Raw genomic sequence first — 19,565 nt, 5'->3', positions numbered from 1 at the left:
TGTCATTTCAAAGTAATTAGTTACATTACAATATTACTGTCTTTGAATTGTAAGGCATTACACTACTTTTACATTACTTTTACATTACTTTTCGCCAAAATAAAAGGAAATGTGGATTTTTTGTTCTCAATAGATCTTCTTGTGTTCAATGCAGCTCATTACACAGCAGGATGTGATGTTTTTCGCTTCAAAATAAAAGAACGAAAAACGGAAAATGACTCGTATCCCGTTATTCGTTTAAAAAATGGAAAACGAGAAACGTAAAACGACTCGTTAACTGATATTAGTTATTGTGTTCATGAATGGGATTCGGGGATGAAATAACAGGGCCATTTTTCATTCCAGGTTTGCCATTCGTCTTTTTTAATGACCTTGAAGGCGCTGTATGCTGCGAAATTACCTGAAAGCCTACCTGAGACATTTAGGGGGAGCTCTAAAACACTGTTCATAAACGCTCTGACAGCGTCTGACGCTCGCGTTTTGAAGTAAACGTACTGTTTTAAACTCGCACCAAAAGCGTTATGACGCGGACATAAAAGCGGTTCAAAACTGACAGGGAGAATCGGAGCCTCCGCCTCGCCGCCGCCCCTCAGCTGTTGATCCTCGGTGTTCCGGGTCAGCTGCGCTCTGACCCGCTCCGTGAGTCGGTGTCCAGCTCATGGAGCCTGCTCACAACAGCGCCTAATTGGTGGAAATGCTTTCAAGCATTTCCAACCTATGTTATCCTGTTCGGCCATTTTGTTTATTATTCTTCTTCCGTACGTTTTTTGGCCGTCTCTAGCTTCTGCATACTTTCAGCTACAAAAACCATTCAACTATCAAAATGTTCAGCTTTTTCAGCTCTTTTGTGCTGATTTTCAACCTTTTTTCTGCCTTTCATACTTTTTCATATATTCAGCCTTTTCCATATTTTTTTTTCAATGCATTCCTATGGAGATCAGCCTAAAAACCTCTTTAACATCCTCCTCTTTGAACTCCGACTAGTTTCACATACTTCCACCTACAGACTCCATTTAAACTTTAAACAACCTACAAGACTTTGAACTATTCAATTCTTATTCAGTTTTTTGATATCTTTTACAGTTTTTCTATAATCACAGTTTATGTTTTATGTTTTTTTCAGACCTCATCAGAGTTTATAATGGGTGTGTATTGCGCGTGCTAGAGTGGGTGACATCATCGCTTAGAGTGTGAGAGCAACCCAAGACACTTCAGCTTTTTTTTCTTTCCAAACTCCTCCCGGCCACAATTTTCACTCTACAGAGGTGATATTTTCCAATTTTGTAGACAAACTTGTCCTGTCTCTCACAATGTGATCAAAAACTCTGTGAGATTTACAGAATTTGAACTAGCAACCTCTAAGCGCGGCCACGTCGGTTTTTCTCCCCATTGACTTACAATACTAATTAAGAAACAGATTTTCAAAGAAACCTGAAATGAGCAGCATTTCTAACTCGCCCTAGTGTCCACATTTCTGAGACTAGGAAAAAATAAAAGTGATCAGTGTCTTCAGCAGAGTCTTGTAGCGCTAACGGTGCGGAAATTTTGGCGATACAAGTTTCGGTGTGAGCGTGAGAAGCTTTTGTTCGGACCCTCCGCAAAGCCGAAATGGAGGAATAGAGACAGGCTCTTGACAGTTACACAGGCGCGTATATGGCTTTGATCTCTGTGGCTTTGATCTTTAGAAGTGACAGCAGGTGTGCTCTGATTGGCGGACAGGAGCGGCAGACAGGAGCAGTCAGTGGGATTTGTAGTTTTTTTTGTCAAACATCTTCTGCTCAGGTATACTTTCACCTAGAAACTCCATTTAAACTTTAAAATGTATACACAAGTCTGTCTATCTCTCTCTGTCTCACTCTCTGTCTGTCTGACTACTACTACTACTGCTACTACTAGCCTACTACTGATACTATGTCCACTACTTGTAATAGTACTACTACTAATACTACTACTACTAGCCTACTACTGATACTATGTCCACTACTTGTAATAGTACTACTACTAATACTACTACTACTAGCCTACTACTGATACTACCTCCACTACTTGTAGTAGTACTAGTACTACTACTACTACTACTACTACTACTTCTACTACTAGCCTACTACTGATACTACTTCTAATACTTCTACTACTAGCCTACTACTGATACTTCCTCCACTACTTGTAGTAGTAACACAGCTTTCACACGGGAAGGGCATCGGCAAAACTTTCTGGAGGACAAGAATGCCGGCGCTGCTAGTGTAACCCAGAGGTAACTACAGTTACTTGCTGCATGTAATCGCTTCAGGTCTGTTTTTGGGTGCGTTGCCCTTTAAGCACCGCGTTACGGCAGTTTTTACGACAGCCACCTGGTTTCCGCCCCTAGTGGGAATCGCAGGCTCAGAGGGATGTAGTGAAGCTGCAGCCGAACACGTTGCTTCTCCGATATAGACTCTTATTACTGTAGTGTTTCCATTAGCGACGGTCGTCACCCCCTTGACCATTCTTCAGGCAAACACATATTAGACATTCATACATCAACATAAATAAAAAGAGAGCTCTCTATTTTTTTTTTGCTGGCCAGCCATTTATTTTTATTTTGAAAGGACAATTGAAAGACTCTTTTATAAAACACCTGATTGGTGATTATTTTTATTTTATTTTATATATTTATGGGGTAAATACTCCCTGAACCGAAGGACTATTAACTCAGACAGAGCATTCAAGTGTTTTTTCCTTTTCTATCAAAGGGAATATTTTAACTTCATTTATTTTTATATATAAAGTGAATGTTCTTATAACTGCCACGTCGCTTCTTCTTCTTCTTCTTCTTCTTCTTCTTCTTCTTATGCTGCGCCCGGCCGCGCTCCGTGGCAAGACGGCCACCAGGCACTCGCTGACGGGCCCTACCTCTGGGCCTGGCTCCAGACGGGAGCTCCGGGCTTCCTCCAGGCCGGGTCACTCCTCTTCTTCCTAGGTTATTCATGGGAGTCTTTTGAACCATTCTTAGTCTGGCCCCTCACCTGAGACCAATTTGCCATGGGAAACCCCACCAGGAGCACAAAGCTCCAGACAACACAGGCCTCAGGGTCATAGGGACACGCAAACCTCTCCACCGCGTTAAGGTGATGGTTCCCGGAAAGGTTTTTTTTTTTGGTTGTGGGAAACCGGAGCACCCGGAGTAAAACCCACAGGGGAGGGGATAATATGGGAGGGGTTGAGGAGATATTTAATTTGGCCGCCCTTTTTTTTATAATTATATATAGCTGTATTTTTTTACAGCATATATTATTTTCTGAATTATAAATTTAGGGCCAAATTAGGACACAGCACCAGTTCAACGTCTTTTGCGCAGACCGATGCTGTGTCGGAACCTCTTGAAAAGAGATTTCTTCTTCTTGGGGGGCTGCACCTCCTCTGGCAGCTCCACACAAGGAAGACTCTGCTCGAGGCTTTCGACCTGGAGCTCAGTCACCAGTTGGTCGGGTGAGGTCTGGTGCCGCTCCTCAGCTCCCTGAAGAGCACCACCATTCACAACCTCGATGTCTTCTGGTTCCTTCGCCAGCTCCTGGTCCAGGGTCCTCTGCTGGAGTTCTGCCTTTAGCTGAGATAATTCAGCTCGGAGGTCCTTGTTGTCCTACTCGGCAGTCTGGAGGTCATCTGAGAGCTGCTGGTTGGTGGAGACCTGTTTTCTCAGGGCCTCCATCGCCTGCTCCACGTTTGAGCTCCTCAGTGAGGTTCACCCTAATGCTGTTCTCTTCAGCATTGATTCGCTGCTGCTCAAGCAGCAAAGGTTTTTTTTTTTGGTTGTGGGAAACCGGAGCACCCACAGGGGAGGGGGTAATATGGGAGGGGATGAGGAGATATTTAATTTGGGGCCAAATTGTTTTTTTTCTAGTGGGGGGAAACCGGCGCTCCCGGAGAAAACCCACACGACACAGTACAATTCCCTGTGCCGCCCTTTTTTTACAATAATATATAGCTGTATTTTTTTACAGCATATATTATTTTCCGAATTATAAATTTAGGGCCAAATTAGGACACAGCACCAGTTCAACGCCTTTTGCGCAGACCGATGCTGTGTCGGAACCTCTTGAAAAGAGATTTCTTCTTCTTGGGGGGCTGCACCTCCTCTGGCAGCTCCACACAAGGAAGACTCTGCTCGAGGCTTTCGACCTGGAGCTCAGTCACCAGTTGGTCGGGTGAGGTCTGGTGCAGCTCCTCAGCTCCCTGAAGATCAGCACCATTCACAGCCTCGATGTCTTCTGGTTCCTTCGCCAGCTCCTGGGTCCTCTGCTGGAGTTCTGCCTTTAGCTGAGATAATTCAGCTCGGAGGTCCTTGTTGTCCTCCTCAGCAGTCTGGAGGTCATCTGAGAGCTGCTGGTTGGTTGAGACCTGTTTTATCAGGGCCTCCTTCGCCAGCTCCTGGTCCAGGGTCCTCTCCTGGAGATCTGCCTTTAGCTGAACGAATTCAGCTCGGAGGTCTTTGTTGTCCTCCTCAGCAGTCTGGAGGTCATTTGATAGCTGATGGTTGGTGGAGACCTGTTTTATCAGGGCCTCCTTCGCCAGCTCCTGGTCCAGGGTCTTTTCAGATAAATCAGCTTGGAGGTCCTTGTTGTCCTCCGTGGCGGTCTGGAGGTCATTTACCAACTGCTGGTTGGCGGAGGCTTGTTTTATCAGGGCCTCTTTCGCGAGGTCATGGCGCAGAGTACTCTGATCAAGCTCTTCTTGCAGATGAACTAGTTGATCTCTGAGGCCTTGGGCAACCTTCACCTCAGCCTGGAGATTAATGGTTGTCTCCAGGTTGATTGAGGCCTGTACTTTCAAGTACTCCAATTCCTCCTCCTTTTCAAAGTTCTCCTGCCTGAGGCTCTGGATAGCCTTCTCCTGCTGTTCAAACTTTTCCTGGAGGATTAAATGAGACACCTTGAGGTCCTCATGCTCCCTCTGAAGATCTTTCTTCTTCTTTATCTTCACGGTGCAATGGACTGCAGAGGCGATCTCCATTTTATTCAGAGTCTCTGGCTCACTTGCCTTCTTGAGCATCTCCAGTTCGCCACGGATGGCCTTGCCCCGATTGATGTGCATTTCCTTCAGGGTCTTTTGCCGTTTGAGCTCCTCAGTGAGCCCCATCCTAATGCCGTACTCTTCAGCGTTGATTCGCTTCTGCTCACGCAGTTGCTCACGCAGCTGGTTGATGGTCTCCTGAGGGGTCAGTTGGACACGAGTCCTGCTGTTTCCCTGCTGCATCTTGGCTTCAGGAATGATAGTTTACAAGACGGTACAATGTAAACTGGCTTTCGCCGATGAACAGATGGACGAGAAGAGCAGACTGGTGGAGACAGCCCGCTCCAGATGTAAAAGTTCTGTCACTATCTGTTTGAACGTAGATGAAATTTCGTTCCTCTCACAAAGTTGCAAAAAGTTCAAAATATCACTATCTATTCACTCTCAATCACTATCTCTCTAAAGCTCTCTGTCTCTCCAAACTCCAAAAACTCCACGATGAGTTCTGGTCGCTGCTTGTATTTATACAGTCCAGGGTCACGTGATGTCACCAGTCATCAAAGACATCAAGACATCAAAGCACATTGTACATTCCAAAATGAAAAAAAAAGAATATAACTTTCAGGTTGCCATAGTAACCGCTGCCCTTAAACATGTGTACATTGTTTTTTTGGTTTTTCATCGACTTCAGCACCCCAAAAGTTCGCCATACTTTAACTTCCAAACGTGATTAAATGTTTAAAACGTTCACAAGACTGTGGACTTTATTGGGTCAAACATTCATGTCGATGGTCCATACGGTTTTCCCGATATCGCAGTTTGAGTTTGGTGAAGTTTCAGATGTTATAATGGGTGTGAATGGCACGGAATCTTCAGCTTGTGTCGATATAATATAATATTTCCAACTATTTAGTAAGTCTACCAGAATTGTATTTGTTTTATGTTAACATTTCACACATTTTTTAATATATACTGTATATATACAGTATATGCAGTATATACAGTATATACACGGTCCACTTTTTTCTTGGGTACAACCACAACCATGAATCATCATTCACCTGTCTCCTTGTTCATTCAGATTGACTGGCATACAGACAATCTTATTTCCCAGTAAAACAGGAAACAAGGAAACACAGGCAGGACATAAGGTCGGGAGGAATTTGATGATTCAAAAGATTAGCTCACCACCTTCTCTCTCTCGTTGGTACTAGCTGATTTAAGTACGTGCGGTTAAAATCACGTTTTTCATTTCAGCTTGTCTTTAAAGGGCGGGTCCACCATTATGATTATCATGTTTTTAAATCATTCTGTAGCTTCCCACTGCTGTTCCCATATACACATATATCTCATGTAACCTGGTTGGCAATCTTCTGACCCCACTCCGGTGTGCAATCCTACACAAGTTCCTGAAAATGGTGCAGTTTCCTGAGAATTAACCTGAATCTACAGAATTTCTTATATATATCGGAGGAGGGCGTGTCCTCATGGCGATTACGCACATGGTGTATGATGGTCAATAAGCAAGCATATTTTAATATTTAGGGCGCTTTTCGGCATGAGACTGTGACATTGCAGAAGTGTAGCACCGCCCCTCCAGTCCCCCCGTAAACTCTGCTGGCTCTGTCATCACTTTTCTCATATTAAGCACATTTATAATGTAACTGTACGCTGCTCAAATATCCCATTTCACTGGGGCAACATGTCATTCATCCCTTTGCATTCTACTTAGGTGTGAATATACAGGGGAGCCACATGAGCAATACCTGATTGGTGGAAATGCTTTAAAGCATTTCCAACCTATGTTATCCTAATCTTTATTATTGGTGGAAATGCTTTAAAGCATTTCCAACCTATGTTATCCTAATCTTTATTATTGGTGGAAATGCTTTCAAGCTAATACTTGTACTAATATTACTAGTACTAGTAGTACTTCTACTTCTACTACTACTAATACTACTAATACTTGTACTAATATTACTAGTACTACTGCTAATACTACTGCTACTACTAATACTACTTTTACTAATACTACTAGTATTACTGCTACTACTACTACTACTACTGATACTACTCCTACTACTTCTATTAGTACCCTACTAATACTACAAACAAAAAGAACATTCAAATATTAAAATGTTCAGCTCTTTAAGGACATTTCAACGTGTCTTCAACATTTTTTTTCCCTTTCATATTCTTTTCAAATATTCAGGTTTTTCATATTTGTTCAGCTATTTAGCTTATTTCATACATTTGCAATATTAAGCTTTGTTAATATTATTTTCAAATATTGAGCTTTTTTCATAATTTTGCACATTCAGCTTTTTCATACTTTTCACATATTCAGCTTTTTGAATATTCTCTTCAGCTATTCAGATTTTCAAACTTTTTGCATATTCAGCTTTTTTTAATATTCTCTTCAAATATTCAGCTTTTTCATACTTTTGCACTTATTCAGCTTTTTGAATATTCTCTTGAAATATTCAGCTTTTTAAATATTTTCTTCAAATATTCTGCTTTTTTAATATTTTCTTCAAATATTCAGCTTTGTTTTCAGTGTTGCTTCAGCATTAAAGCATTTCCACGTATTTCCGCAGGAAATACATTTTCTAGTTAACATAGTGTAGAGTTACACGGACCGGCTTTCACACTTTTCCAAAAGTGGAGCGTATGCCCATCTCGCGATCGCGAATGTAGAGTCAATTGATTTCGGGTTTAAAATGCATTGTAACGCGCGTTACTGAGATTTGTACCGAGTAAAATATTACCAGTTTTTTTTTGTAATGCCTTACATTACCGCGTTACAGCAAAACGTAATGCATTACAGTAATGCATTACTTTTGTAACGCGTTACTCCCAACACTGCTTACTGTAGGCCTATATATTGTTTAATTACTTTCTTTGACAATGATATGACATCTCTTTCTCATTACTTTTTTAAAGACATTTTGTACCTTAAAATGACATACATGACATACAATGACTTTTCATGTTGTTTTAAAACATGCTGAAACCAGTATTCCTCACATTTACATGAACACCCCAGTGGGTAGCACTGTCGCCTCACAGCGAGAGGGTCCCGGGTTCAATTCCCGGGTCGGGTTCCTTCTGTGTGGAGTTTGCATGTTGTCCCCGTGTAAGCGTGGGTTCTCTCCGGGTTCTCCGGCTTCCTCCCACAGTCCAAAGACATGCAGGACGGGGATAGGTTAATTGATGACTCTAAATTGCCCGTAGGTGTGAATGTGAGCGTGAATGGTTGTCTACATGTCGGCCCTGTGATAGACTGGCGACCTGTCCAGGGTGTACCCTGGCAATATTATTCTAAGACAATATTATAAATCTCTTTGTCATTACTTTTTAAAGACATATTGTACTGTAAAATGACATACATGACATACTATGACTTTTATGTTGTTTTGAAACATGCTTTTGACTTTTGTGACATTTTTTCCCAACAGACCATACTGTGACGTTTCAACAGTTTTCAGACATACTTAACGATGACTTTTTTAATGGCATACTTATCCTCACGCTGACAGCACCTAGTTAAAGTGTATTTATATGCCTCAGAGCAGTGATGTTGTTAGGCTTAAATTGTTTTTCTCAGTTATCTCCAAATGTCAAACATTTTACTTATTTTTACTATCAAATCGGTGTCTTCATGTGGTATTTCAATACATTTTTGTAATTGATTAATTATTGCAGAAGTGGTTTATCACCAAGTAGCCTGTTTACACATACAAATAATTATATATATATATATATATACCGATTCTTTCACAACGCTGTGATCAGTTGACTTTTGCATACCTTTAATTTGATCCATATCAGCTGTTCACTGATCTATTCATTCCCCCTTTCCACAGAGTTGTTTATAGAGCGCTTCTGTATGACAGGGGGAAACAGTCCCATAAGGCCTACCACACCAACCTGTACCTGTCTGCTGACCCAGTCAAGGTTCGGGAAGCTCTGGAACAAGGTATACAGAGAATTGTAATATTATGTGTGTGTGCTACATGCTATGTAAAGATGTATTTATACACGTGTGTTTCTCCTGTATACATTCAGGTATAGCAGCGGCCACCATGTTCACCCCAGAGAAGATGGCAGAAGTGTCAGAGACTCAGCTGCGTGTTGCCTTTGATGGCGATGCCGTCCTTTTTTCTGATGAGTCCGAGCGCATATACAAGGCCCACGGATTGGACAAGTTCTTTGAGCACGAGAAAGCCCACGAGAACAAGCCCCTGGACCATGTACAGTATACACATAGTGACAAATGATCAGTTTCACACCGCAGTTGGAAATGTAGTGCATTTAATACATTCAACTAAAAGATATTTAACTTTTATTGAATGTATGTTTGTTTTACTACAACTTAGAAATTGTTGTCAAAAGTACTTATCACTTATGATAAACTCATATTGACAAGTCATTTATGAGATTGGGAAACATGGTGACTTTCTCTTTTTGTGTTTTTGGTAATAATTATTACAAATAATTATTTTTTTAGACCCCATGCAGTGCTGGATTTGTAAAAGTGTGCTAGTTCACAAAAGACTGAGTCCTTTCACGGATCCAGAGTGAGAATTAGTACTTGATGAACAGGCAGAGCCAGACAAGCAGGACAAAGAAAACAATGCAAAGCAAGACAAACAGGACAAAGAAAACTATGCAAAGGGTGCAGCATTACATAAAAAAATGTAATAGAGCAAGACACAAATGGGAAGATCATTAGACAGGCTGTTAACAAGCCGGATTATCAAAACTCTTCAATTAGAGGTAAAACTCATAGCGAGCGCACCTGAAATGGCAGCATCGATCCTTAATTGATCAGGAAAAAGGTGTGCAGTTAGGTAGATTTGAATGCATAATGAGCCACATATGAATGTAGAAGCTACCAAATGGATACTTGCGGACTGACTCTGCTCCTTCTTTCTGCAGGGGCCATTGAAAGGTTTCCTGGAGGCTTTAGGAAAGCTACAGAAGAAATTTTATGGTAAAGGCCAGCGCATGGACTGCCCCATCCGGACCTACTTGGTGACAGCTCGCAGTGCAGCCAGCTCTGGTACCCGAGCACTAAAAACTCTGCGTTCATGGGGCCTGGAGATTGATGAAGCTCTCTTTCTGGCAGGGGCACCCAAGGGCCCCATGCTTGAGAAGATCAGGCCGCACATTTTCTTTGATGACCAGATGTTTCATATTGAGGGGGCAGCAGAAATGGGGACGGTAGCCTGCCATGTGCCCTATGGGATAGCTCAGAGAGTTGTTAAGAAAGAAATGGACAAAAAGACTTCTTCAGCACCAAAGTAGCCTGAACGGGAACAGGAGACTAAAAGAACAATCCATTTTTTCAGCAGCTGAGAATCTCTGTGGATGTAATGAAACCCAATTGTTGCACTATCACTTGTAAATGATGTAATCATGTGATTAAGCATGTGATGTCATAACTTCAATAATTATTTAATTAGTAGTTTATGGTATTTCATTTGCTCTGGGTTGGTTTTTATCCCTTGGTTGTTACTAGAAGAGGTACAACTGTCCAGGGTTCTAATAAACCAATTATAAACAATTTATAAATTGTAACAAATGGCTTAACAAGAACAATGTTTAGGTTGCCAGCTTGTGGAAAAAGGGTTTCCACCAGTTGGGCAATATGACCATATACTTTGTGCTGCAGAGGATCAGGACACAATTTTACCAACCACTGATTAATGATTTTCTGCTTAAACACCAGTCAATGTTCTTCATCACTAAGCCTGTTTTATAAAGAATTTCTAAATTATTCTTTAACCATTAATAGAGCACTAGTAAAAATGTATAATGATTTTTATCAAGATTGCCTTATTAGAAAGTGGCACTCGATGCCATTTGAGTTTTGAATTTTAATCAGCAGTAGGACATTAATCTCACATACCAGCAAACTCTTTAGTTTCTTTCATGTAACTTTTAAACATAAAGTATATTTAAGAGCAAGTATTAGAAAACATTTAAAAATCCTTAACAGTATTTCTTTGCATGTCAGGTTACTGAAGAAACATCAAGTGACTTTTTTTTGTTTTTTACTATTTTTGATCACTACTAAAACTGGTGCCTTTTTCTTCACTATTGTTGGATTTTTTATTTTTTTTAATTTTTTTTGTCAATCTTGCATGTTGTATGTGAATGTATTGTAAGATCACAAATTAGTAATGGAATATTTTACTTTATATTTATTTAATATTTAAACTGTTTTTTATTGATTCATGTCAATAAATGCTGATTTATTTTTAATTAACATATTCAGCATTTATTGACATGAATCATGCCCAATTTGTATTTCTGCTCCGTGTCCCTCGGTTAGGTGTCTCCACTGTTGTTGCCTGTCTGTCTTAATTTGTCATTTAGGTGTGTTGTTGTTACTGTAAGACCAAATGCCCTCAGATGTGGACTCTGGGTAAATCTGGGCCAAATGAGCATGGACTGTTATGCAATCAGGTTTTTCTGTTCAACATTGGAAGTAAAAATGACTGTATTAAAAAAAACCACTCTTCCTGTATTTTTCCCTCCTAAAAAGTGTTGATTAGTCATTTGATTGGAGAGGGGTAAATAGCTGCAATCTCTTGCTCTGTCAAGAATTTAAATAAAAAACCAGCATTAAAAGTTGACACCAAACAACTGATAACTTTTTCCAAATCACATGATGAACACTTAGTCATTTAGCTTAATTCTTACTAATATTGTATATTGATATGTCTAATGAAACCAGTATTCCTCACATTTACATGAATACCCCAGTGGGTAACACTGTCACCTCACAGCGAGAGGGTCCCGGGTTTGATTCCCGGGTCGGGTTCGGGTTCCTTCTGTGTGGAGTTTGCATGTTCTCCCCGTGTAAGCGTGGGTTCTCTCCGGGTTCTCTGGCTTCCTCCAACAGGATGGGGATAGTTTCATTGGTGACTCTAAACTGCCCGTAGGTGTGAATGTGAGTGTGAATGGTTGTCTGTCTCTACATGTCGGCCCTGTGATGGACTGACGTCCTGTCCAGGGTGAACCCTGCCTTCGCCCAATGACAGCTGGGATCGTGACCCTGAATACAGGATAAGCGGTACGATGGATGGACCCCATTGTAACCTATTCCTTCTTGTCAGTGACAATAACAGACCAATCAGATTAACCAGAGCACATAACACAAATTATTTTTTTCTCTGCGACTGTCCTCTCAACTATTTTGAATTTGTTTTTATTGACATGATTTATGACTTACTGTATTATTTTTTTTAATTACTTTCTATGACAATATTATAAATCTCTTTGTCATTACTTTTTAAAGACATATTGTACTGTAAAATGACATACTATGACTTTTATGTTGTTTTAAAACATGCTTATGACTTTTGTGACATTTTTTCCCAACAGACCATACTGTGACGTTTCAACAGTTTTCAGACATACTTAACTATGACTTTTTTAATGGCATACTTATCCTCACGCTGACAGCACCTAGTTAAAGTGTATTTATATGCCTCAGAGCAGTGATGTTGTTAGGCCTATTTAAGGGGGGCTGGAGCTGCCCTAAATTGTTCCCAAGCCACCCAAATCATTTGGCATTTTATTTATTTTTGATTTGTTTAGTCTTTATTTTCAGAATAATCTCATAGTGATGAAAGGGTATACATAGAGTTGTAGGATTATAGCATCATAGTCTGTAGAAAGAATATATTTTAGAAAGAAGCATTTCTGCCTTTTTTTTTTTTACAGACACTGTCCTCATTTTGCTGGAATAAATACATACAAAATACAGTTGTTTGTTGTCAGATTTCAATGTGACCTTTAAAATCAGTCTTGGTTTACTCTACTGTACACTTTATGACAGAAAAACTACTGAACAAAAATTGTTTTTCTCAGATATCTCCAAATGTCAAACATTTGACTTATTTTTACTATCAAATCGGTGTCTTCATGTGGTATTTCAATACATTTTTGTAATTGATTAATTATTGCAGAAGTGGTTTATCACCAAGTAGCCTGTTTACACATACAAATAATATATATATATATATATATATATATATATATATATATATATATATATATATATATAGCCTACTGCTATCATTTCCAAAAGCAAATGAATCAAACCACACTTTTAATCACTTTCTCACCGAGAACCCTATGATGGACATTATGAGGAATGGATATATTTACAGATGACACACAGAACAAGTATCTTTGACAAGAATGCAGATTTATTGAAAACAATGTCAAGTTGTCTGACATGACAAAAGTGCTTCAGTTGCTGTTGCCTCTGCAATCATGCAACTCAATAAAACATACATGTTTTTGTTCCTTCATGGGTTTCAGACGAGCGCAGCCACCGCTAACGCTGTTCCTGCGACGCCTCCTCCAGCGGCTGCCGCAGCTGCAGTAGCGGCTGTCGCAGCTGCAGTAGCGGCTGTCGCAGCTGCAGTAGCAGCTGCAGACAGACCAGCTGCACCTACAGCAAGAAGACACAGGTTTTATATCAGGACACGGAGCCACAGAGAAGCTGAGAGTATTGATCTCAAGCTAAAAGATGATGTAAAACAGTAACATAATTATTGCCTACATAGCATTATTATCTACCGAGACTGTATTTTAAACTAAAATACTAGACTAGAAAATAAATTTTAACTAATCAGTACTGGTGTTTACCATATGCCAAAGTAGCCACCGAAACTCCAGCTGCCGACATGCCTAAGACCCCCAGAACAACAGGAGCCCCGACCACAGCAACTGCTGCACACACACAGCAGAGGGAGCGTCAGAGGAGATGCACTAAAAGCCCGTTCAAAACTGTTGGAAACAGCTACAGTCTTACCTGCTCCTCCTCCTATAGCGAGAAGTGACACTGAAAGACAAGATGAAGACCGAAATAAACATTTACAGTTCACCTGCCTTAATCACAATATGTGTTATAGTTCCTATAGGCTACTTGCTTTAAAAAATAATTATATATATATATATATAAATAAAAATAAATACTCACAAAGGCCCATGTCTTGCTGTAGCGTATGGATATCCTACTGATGCACCTCGAATCGGCTCACTGCTTTATAGGTTATCGTCATCATTTCTGGAGAAACGAAACTGAACCGAAGAGGTCGTCACACCAATTAATCCAAAATAACCTCTAATTAATTATGACCTTTAATGAGTTTGTTGTTCCAGTTTGGTTGTGGAAACTGATTGCAGACGTCAGTTAAAAAAATGTAATTTCTTTAAAAATGAAACTTCTTAACAGAAGAGGGCGTCACCAGGCAGAAAAACACACAGGAGATGAAAATAGTGTTATTCCAGCATGCAGCACCAGGATCTACTTTGAGGACCTGCACCTACAGCAAGATGACACAGGTTTTATATCAGGACACGGAGCCACAGAGAAGCTGAGAGTCTTGTTCTTAAGCTAAAGGAGGGTATAAAAGGTGTCATTATCTACCTAGACAATGTGTTTGAAATTACCATTAAGATGCAACACTTTAAACCACAAGCTAAAAAAAGTCAATGAAACAGGGATAAATTAAACCACCACAGTGTATACAGTAGTGTAATTCAATTGTACCCTTACAAGACATGCAGAATGGGAATAGGTTTATTGATGACTCTAAATTGCCCGTATTTGTGAATGTGAGCGTGAATGGTTGTTTGTCTCCACATGTCGGCCCTGTGATGGACTGACGTCCTGTCCAGGTGTACCCCACCTTCGCCCAATGACAGCTGGGATACAATACAATGACCTGAATACAGGATAAGCGGTACAATGGATGGACCCCATTGTAACCTATTCCTTCTTGTCAGTGGCAATAACAGACCAATGGGATTAACCAGAGCACATATTAAAGACAGATTTTTTCCCTGGGATTGTCCTCGCAACTATTTTGATCACAATTAGTTTTTATTGACATGATTTATGACTTACTGTCAGTGTTGGGCAAGTTACTTCAAAAGCGTAATGCATTATTTATTACTTATTACTGTCATTTCAAAGTAATTAGTTACATTACAATATTACTGTCTTTGAATTGTAAGGCATTACACTACTTTTACATTACTTTTACATTACTTTTCGCCAAAATAAAAGGAAATGTGGATTTTTTGTTCTCAATAGATCTTCTTGTGTTCAATGCAGCTCATTACACAGCAGGATGTGATGTTTTTCGCTTCAAAATAAAAGAACGAAAAACGGAAAATGACTCGTATCCCGTTATTCGTTTAAAAAATGGAAAACGGGAAACGTAAAACGACTCGTTAACTGATATTAGTTATTGTGTTCATGAATGGGCTTCGGGGATGAAATAACAGGGCCATTTTTCATTCCAGGTTTGCCGTTCGTCTTTTTTAATGACCTTGAAGGCGCTGTATGCTGCGAAATTACCTGAAAGCCTACCTGAGACATTTAGGGGGAGCTCTAAAACACTGTTCATAAACGCTCTGACAGCGTCTGACGCTCGCGTTTTGAAGTAAACGTACTGTTTTAAACTCGCACCAAAAGCGTTATGACGCGGACATAAAAGCGGTTCAAAACTGACAGGGAGAATCGGAGCCTCCGCCTCGCCGCCGCCCCTCAGCTGTTGATCCTCGGTGTTCCGGGTCAGCTGCGCTCTGACCCGCTCCGTGAGTCGGTGTCCAGCTCATGGAGCCTGCTCACAACAGCGCCTAATTAACATAGTGTAGAGTTACACGGACCGGCTTTCACACTTTTCCAAAAGTGGAGCGTATGCCCATCTCGCGATCGCGAATGTAGAGTCAATTGATTTCGGGTTTAAAATGCATTGTAACGCGCGTTACTGAGATTTGTACCGAGTAAAATATTACCAGTTTTTTTTTGTAATGCCTTACATTACCGCGTTACAGCAAAACGTAATGCATTACAGTAATGCATTACTTTTGTAACGCGTTACTCCCAACACTGCTTACTGTAGGCCTATATATTGTTTAATTACTTTCTTTGACAATGATATGACATCTCTTTGTCATTACTTTTTTAAAGACATTTTGTACCTTAAAATGACATACATGACATACTATGACTTTTCATGTTGTATTAAAACATGCTGAAACCAGTATTCCTCACATTTACATGAACACCCCAGTGGGTAGCACTGTCGCCTCACAGCGAGAGGGTCCCGGGTTCAATTCCCGGGTCGGGTTCCTTCTGTGTGGAGTTTGCATGTTGTCCCCGTGTAAGCGTGGGTTCTCTCCGGGTTCTCCGGCTTCCTCCCACAGTCCAAAGACGTGCAGGACGGGGATAGGTTAATTGATGACTCTAAATTGCCCGTAGGTGTGAATGTGAGCGTGAATGGTTGTCTACATGTCGGCCCTGTTATAGACTGGCGACCTGTCCAGGGTGTACCCTGGCAATATTATTCTAAGACAATATTATAAATCTCTTTGTCATTACTTTTTAAAGACATATTGTACTGAAAATGACATACATGACATACTATGACTTTTATGTTGTTTTGAAACATGCTTTTGACTTTTGTGACATTTTTTCCCAACAGACCATACTGTGACGTTTCAACAGTTTTCAGACATACTTAACGATGACTTTTTTAATGGCATACTTATCCTCACGCTGACAGCACCTAGTTAAAGTGTATTTATATGCCTCAGAGCAGTGATGTTGTTAGGCTTAAATTGTTTTTCTCAGTTATCTCCAAATGTCAAACATTTTACTTATTTTTACTATCAAATCGGTGTCTTCATGTGGTATTTCAATACATTTTTGTAATTGATTAATTATTGCAGAAGTGGTTTATCACCAAGTAGCCTGTTTACACATACAAATAATTATATATATATATATATATATATATATATATATATATATATATATATATATATATATATATATATATATACCGATTCTTTCACAACGCTGTGATCAGTTGACTTTTGCATACCTTTAATTTGATCCATATCAGCTGTTCACTGATCTATTCATTCCCCCTTTCCACAGAGTTGTTTATAGAGCGCTTCTGTATGACGGGGGGGAACAGTCCCATAAGGCCTACCACACCAACCTGTACCTGTCTGCTGACCCAGTCAAGGTTCGGGAAGCTCTGGAACAAGGTATACAGAGAATTGTAATATTATGTGTGTGTGCTACATGCTATGTAAAGATGTATTTATACACGTGTGTTTCTCCTGTATACATTCAGGTATAGCAGCGGCCACCATGTTCACCCCAGAGAAGATGGCAGAAGTGTCAGAGACTCAGCTGCGTGTTGCCTTTGATGGCGATGCCGTCCTTTTTTCTGATGAGTCCGAGCGCATATACAAGGCCCACGGATTGGACAAGTTCTTTGAGCACGAGAAAGCCCACGAGAACAAGCCCCTGGAACATGTACAGTATACACATAGTGACAAATGATCAGTTTCACACCGCAGTTGGAAATGTAGTGCATTTAATACATTCAATTAAAGGATATTTAACTTTTATTGAATGTATGTTTGTTTTACTACAACTTAGAAATTGTTGTCAAAAGTACTTATCACTTATGATAAACTCATATTGACAAGTCATTTATGAGATTGGGAAACATGGTGACTTTCTCTTTTTGTGTTTTTGGTAATAATTATTACAAATAATGATTTTTTTTAGACCCCATGCAGTGCTGGATTTGTAAAAGTGTGCTAGTTCACAAAAGACTGAGTCCTTTCACGGATCCAGAGTGAGAATTAGTACTTGATGAACTGGCAGAGCCAGACAAACAGGACAAAGAAAACTATGCAAAGCAAGACAAACAGGACGAAGAAAACAATGCAAAGGGTGCAGCATTACATCAAAAAATGTAATAGAGCAAGACACAAATGGGAAGAACATTAGACAGGCTGTTAACAAGCCGGATTATCAAAACTCTTCAATTAGAGTTAAAACTCATAGCGAGTGCACCTGAAATGGCAGCATCGATCCTTAATTGATCAGGAAAAAGGTGTGCAGTTAGGTAGATTTGAATGCATAATGAGTCACATATGAATGTAGAAGCTACCAAATGGATACTTGCGGACTGACTCTGCTCCTTCTTTCTGCAGGGGCCATTGAAAGGTTTCCTGGAGGCTTTAGGAAAGCTACAGAAGAAATTTTATGGTAAAGGCCAGCGCATGGACTGCCCCATCCGGACCTACTTGGTGACAGCTCGCAGTGCAGCCAGCTCTGGTACCCGAGCACTAAAAACTCTGCGTTCATCGGGCCTGGAGATTGATGAAGCTCTCTTTCTGGCAGGGGCACCCAAGGGCCCCATGCTTGAGAAGATCAGGCCGCACATTTTCTTTGATGACCAGATGTTTCATATTGAGGGGGCAGCAGAAATGGGGACGGTAGCCTGCCATGTGCCCTATGGGATAGCTCAGAGAGTTGTTAAGAAAGAAATGGACAAAAAGACTTCTTCAGCACCAAAGTAGCCTGAACGGGAACAGGAGACTAAAAGAACAATCCATTTTTTCAGCAGCTGAGAATCTCTGTGGATGTAAAGAAACCCAATTGTTGCACTATGACTTGTAAATGATGTAATCATGTGATTAAGCATGTGATGTCATAACTTCAATAATTATTTAATTAGTAATTTATGGTATTTCATTTGCTCTGGGTTGGTTTTTATCCCTTGGTTGTTACTAGAAGAGGTACAACTGTCCGGGGTTCTAATAAACCAATTATAAACAATTTATAAGTTGTAACAAATGGCTTAACAAGAACAATGTTTAGGTTGCCAGCTTGTGGAAAAAGGGTTTCCACCAGTTGGGCAATATGACCATATACTTTGTGCTGCAGAGGATCAGGACACAATTTTACTAACCACTGATTAATGATTTACTGCTTAAACACCAGTCAATGTTCTTCATCACTAAGTTTTATAAAGAATTTCTAAATGATTCTTTAACCATTAATAGAGCACTAGTAAACATTTATAATGATTTTTATAAAGATTGCCTTATTAGAAAGTGGCACTCGATGCCATTTGAGTTTTGAATTTTAATTAGCAGTAGGACATTAATCTCACATACCAGCAAACTCTTTAGTTTCTTTCATGTAACTTTTAAACATAAAGTATATTTAAGAGCAAGTATTAGAAAACATTTACAAATCCTTAACAGTATTTCTTTGCATGTCAGGTTACTGAAGAAACATCAAGTGACTTTTTTTTTTGTTTTTTCCTATTTTGGATCACTACTAAAACTGGTGCCTTTTTCTTCACTATTGTTGGATTTTTTTTTTTTTTTTTTTTTTTCAATCTTGCATGTTGTATGTGAATGTATTGTAAGATCACAAATTAGTAATGGAATATTTTACTTTATATTTATTTAATATTTAAACTGTTTTTTATTGATTCATGTCAATAAATGCTGATTTATTTTTAATTAACATATTCAGCATTTATTGACATGAATCATGCCCAATTTGTATTTCTGCTCCGTGTCCCTCGGATCGGTGTCTCCACTGTTGTCGCCTGTCTGTCTTAATTTGTCATTTAGGTGTGTTGGTGTTGGTACTGTAAGACCAAATGCCCTCAGATGTGGACTCTGGGTAAATCTGGGCCAAATAAGCATGGACTGTTATG

General features: G+C 39.8%; 1 protein-coding gene, 1 long non-coding RNA gene and 1 pseudogene across 3 annotated transcripts; 2 read left to right on the top strand and 1 right to left on the bottom strand.

The window, feature by feature from the left end:
• Window positions 1-6,491: 6,491 nt before the first annotated feature.
• Window positions 6,492-11,319, top strand: LOC311015869 (cytosolic 5'-nucleotidase 1A-like; the record flags this gene model as incomplete). The annotated part of the gene is given in 5 exon segments (XM_084013307.1): window positions 6,492-6,504; window positions 8,856-8,894; window positions 8,897-8,968; window positions 9,058-9,242; window positions 9,931-11,319. Coding segments are annotated over 5 exon segments (678 nt in total). The 3' UTR covers window positions 10,300-11,319.
• A 1,875-nt stretch (window positions 11,320-13,194) lies between these two features.
• On the bottom strand, window positions 13,195-14,139 carry LOC311016446. Its single transcript, XR_014597491.1, has 4 exons — window positions 13,994-14,139; window positions 13,826-13,855; window positions 13,660-13,743; window positions 13,195-13,462 (listed from the first exon to the last, which is right to left on the bottom strand). It is a non-coding gene; the product is annotated as an uncharacterized lncRNA (long non-coding RNA).
• A 1,084-nt stretch (window positions 14,140-15,223) lies between these two features.
• LOC311015868 (cytosolic 5'-nucleotidase 1A-like) lies at window positions 15,224-19,131 on the top strand (annotated as a pseudogene). Its single transcript, XR_014599476.1, has 4 exons — window positions 15,224-15,239; window positions 16,967-17,079; window positions 17,169-17,353; window positions 18,043-19,131. The product of XR_014599476.1 is annotated as a cytosolic 5'-nucleotidase 1A-like (transcript).
• Window positions 19,132-19,565: the final 434 nt, after the last annotated feature.

This window comes from Eutrigla gurnardus, assembly GCF_963514095.1.
Source record: "Eutrigla gurnardus genome assembly, chromosome: 7".
NCBI lineage: Eukaryota > Metazoa > Chordata > Actinopteri > Perciformes > Triglidae > Eutrigla > Eutrigla gurnardus.
This window is presented reverse-complemented; position numbering and strand designations above follow the sequence as displayed.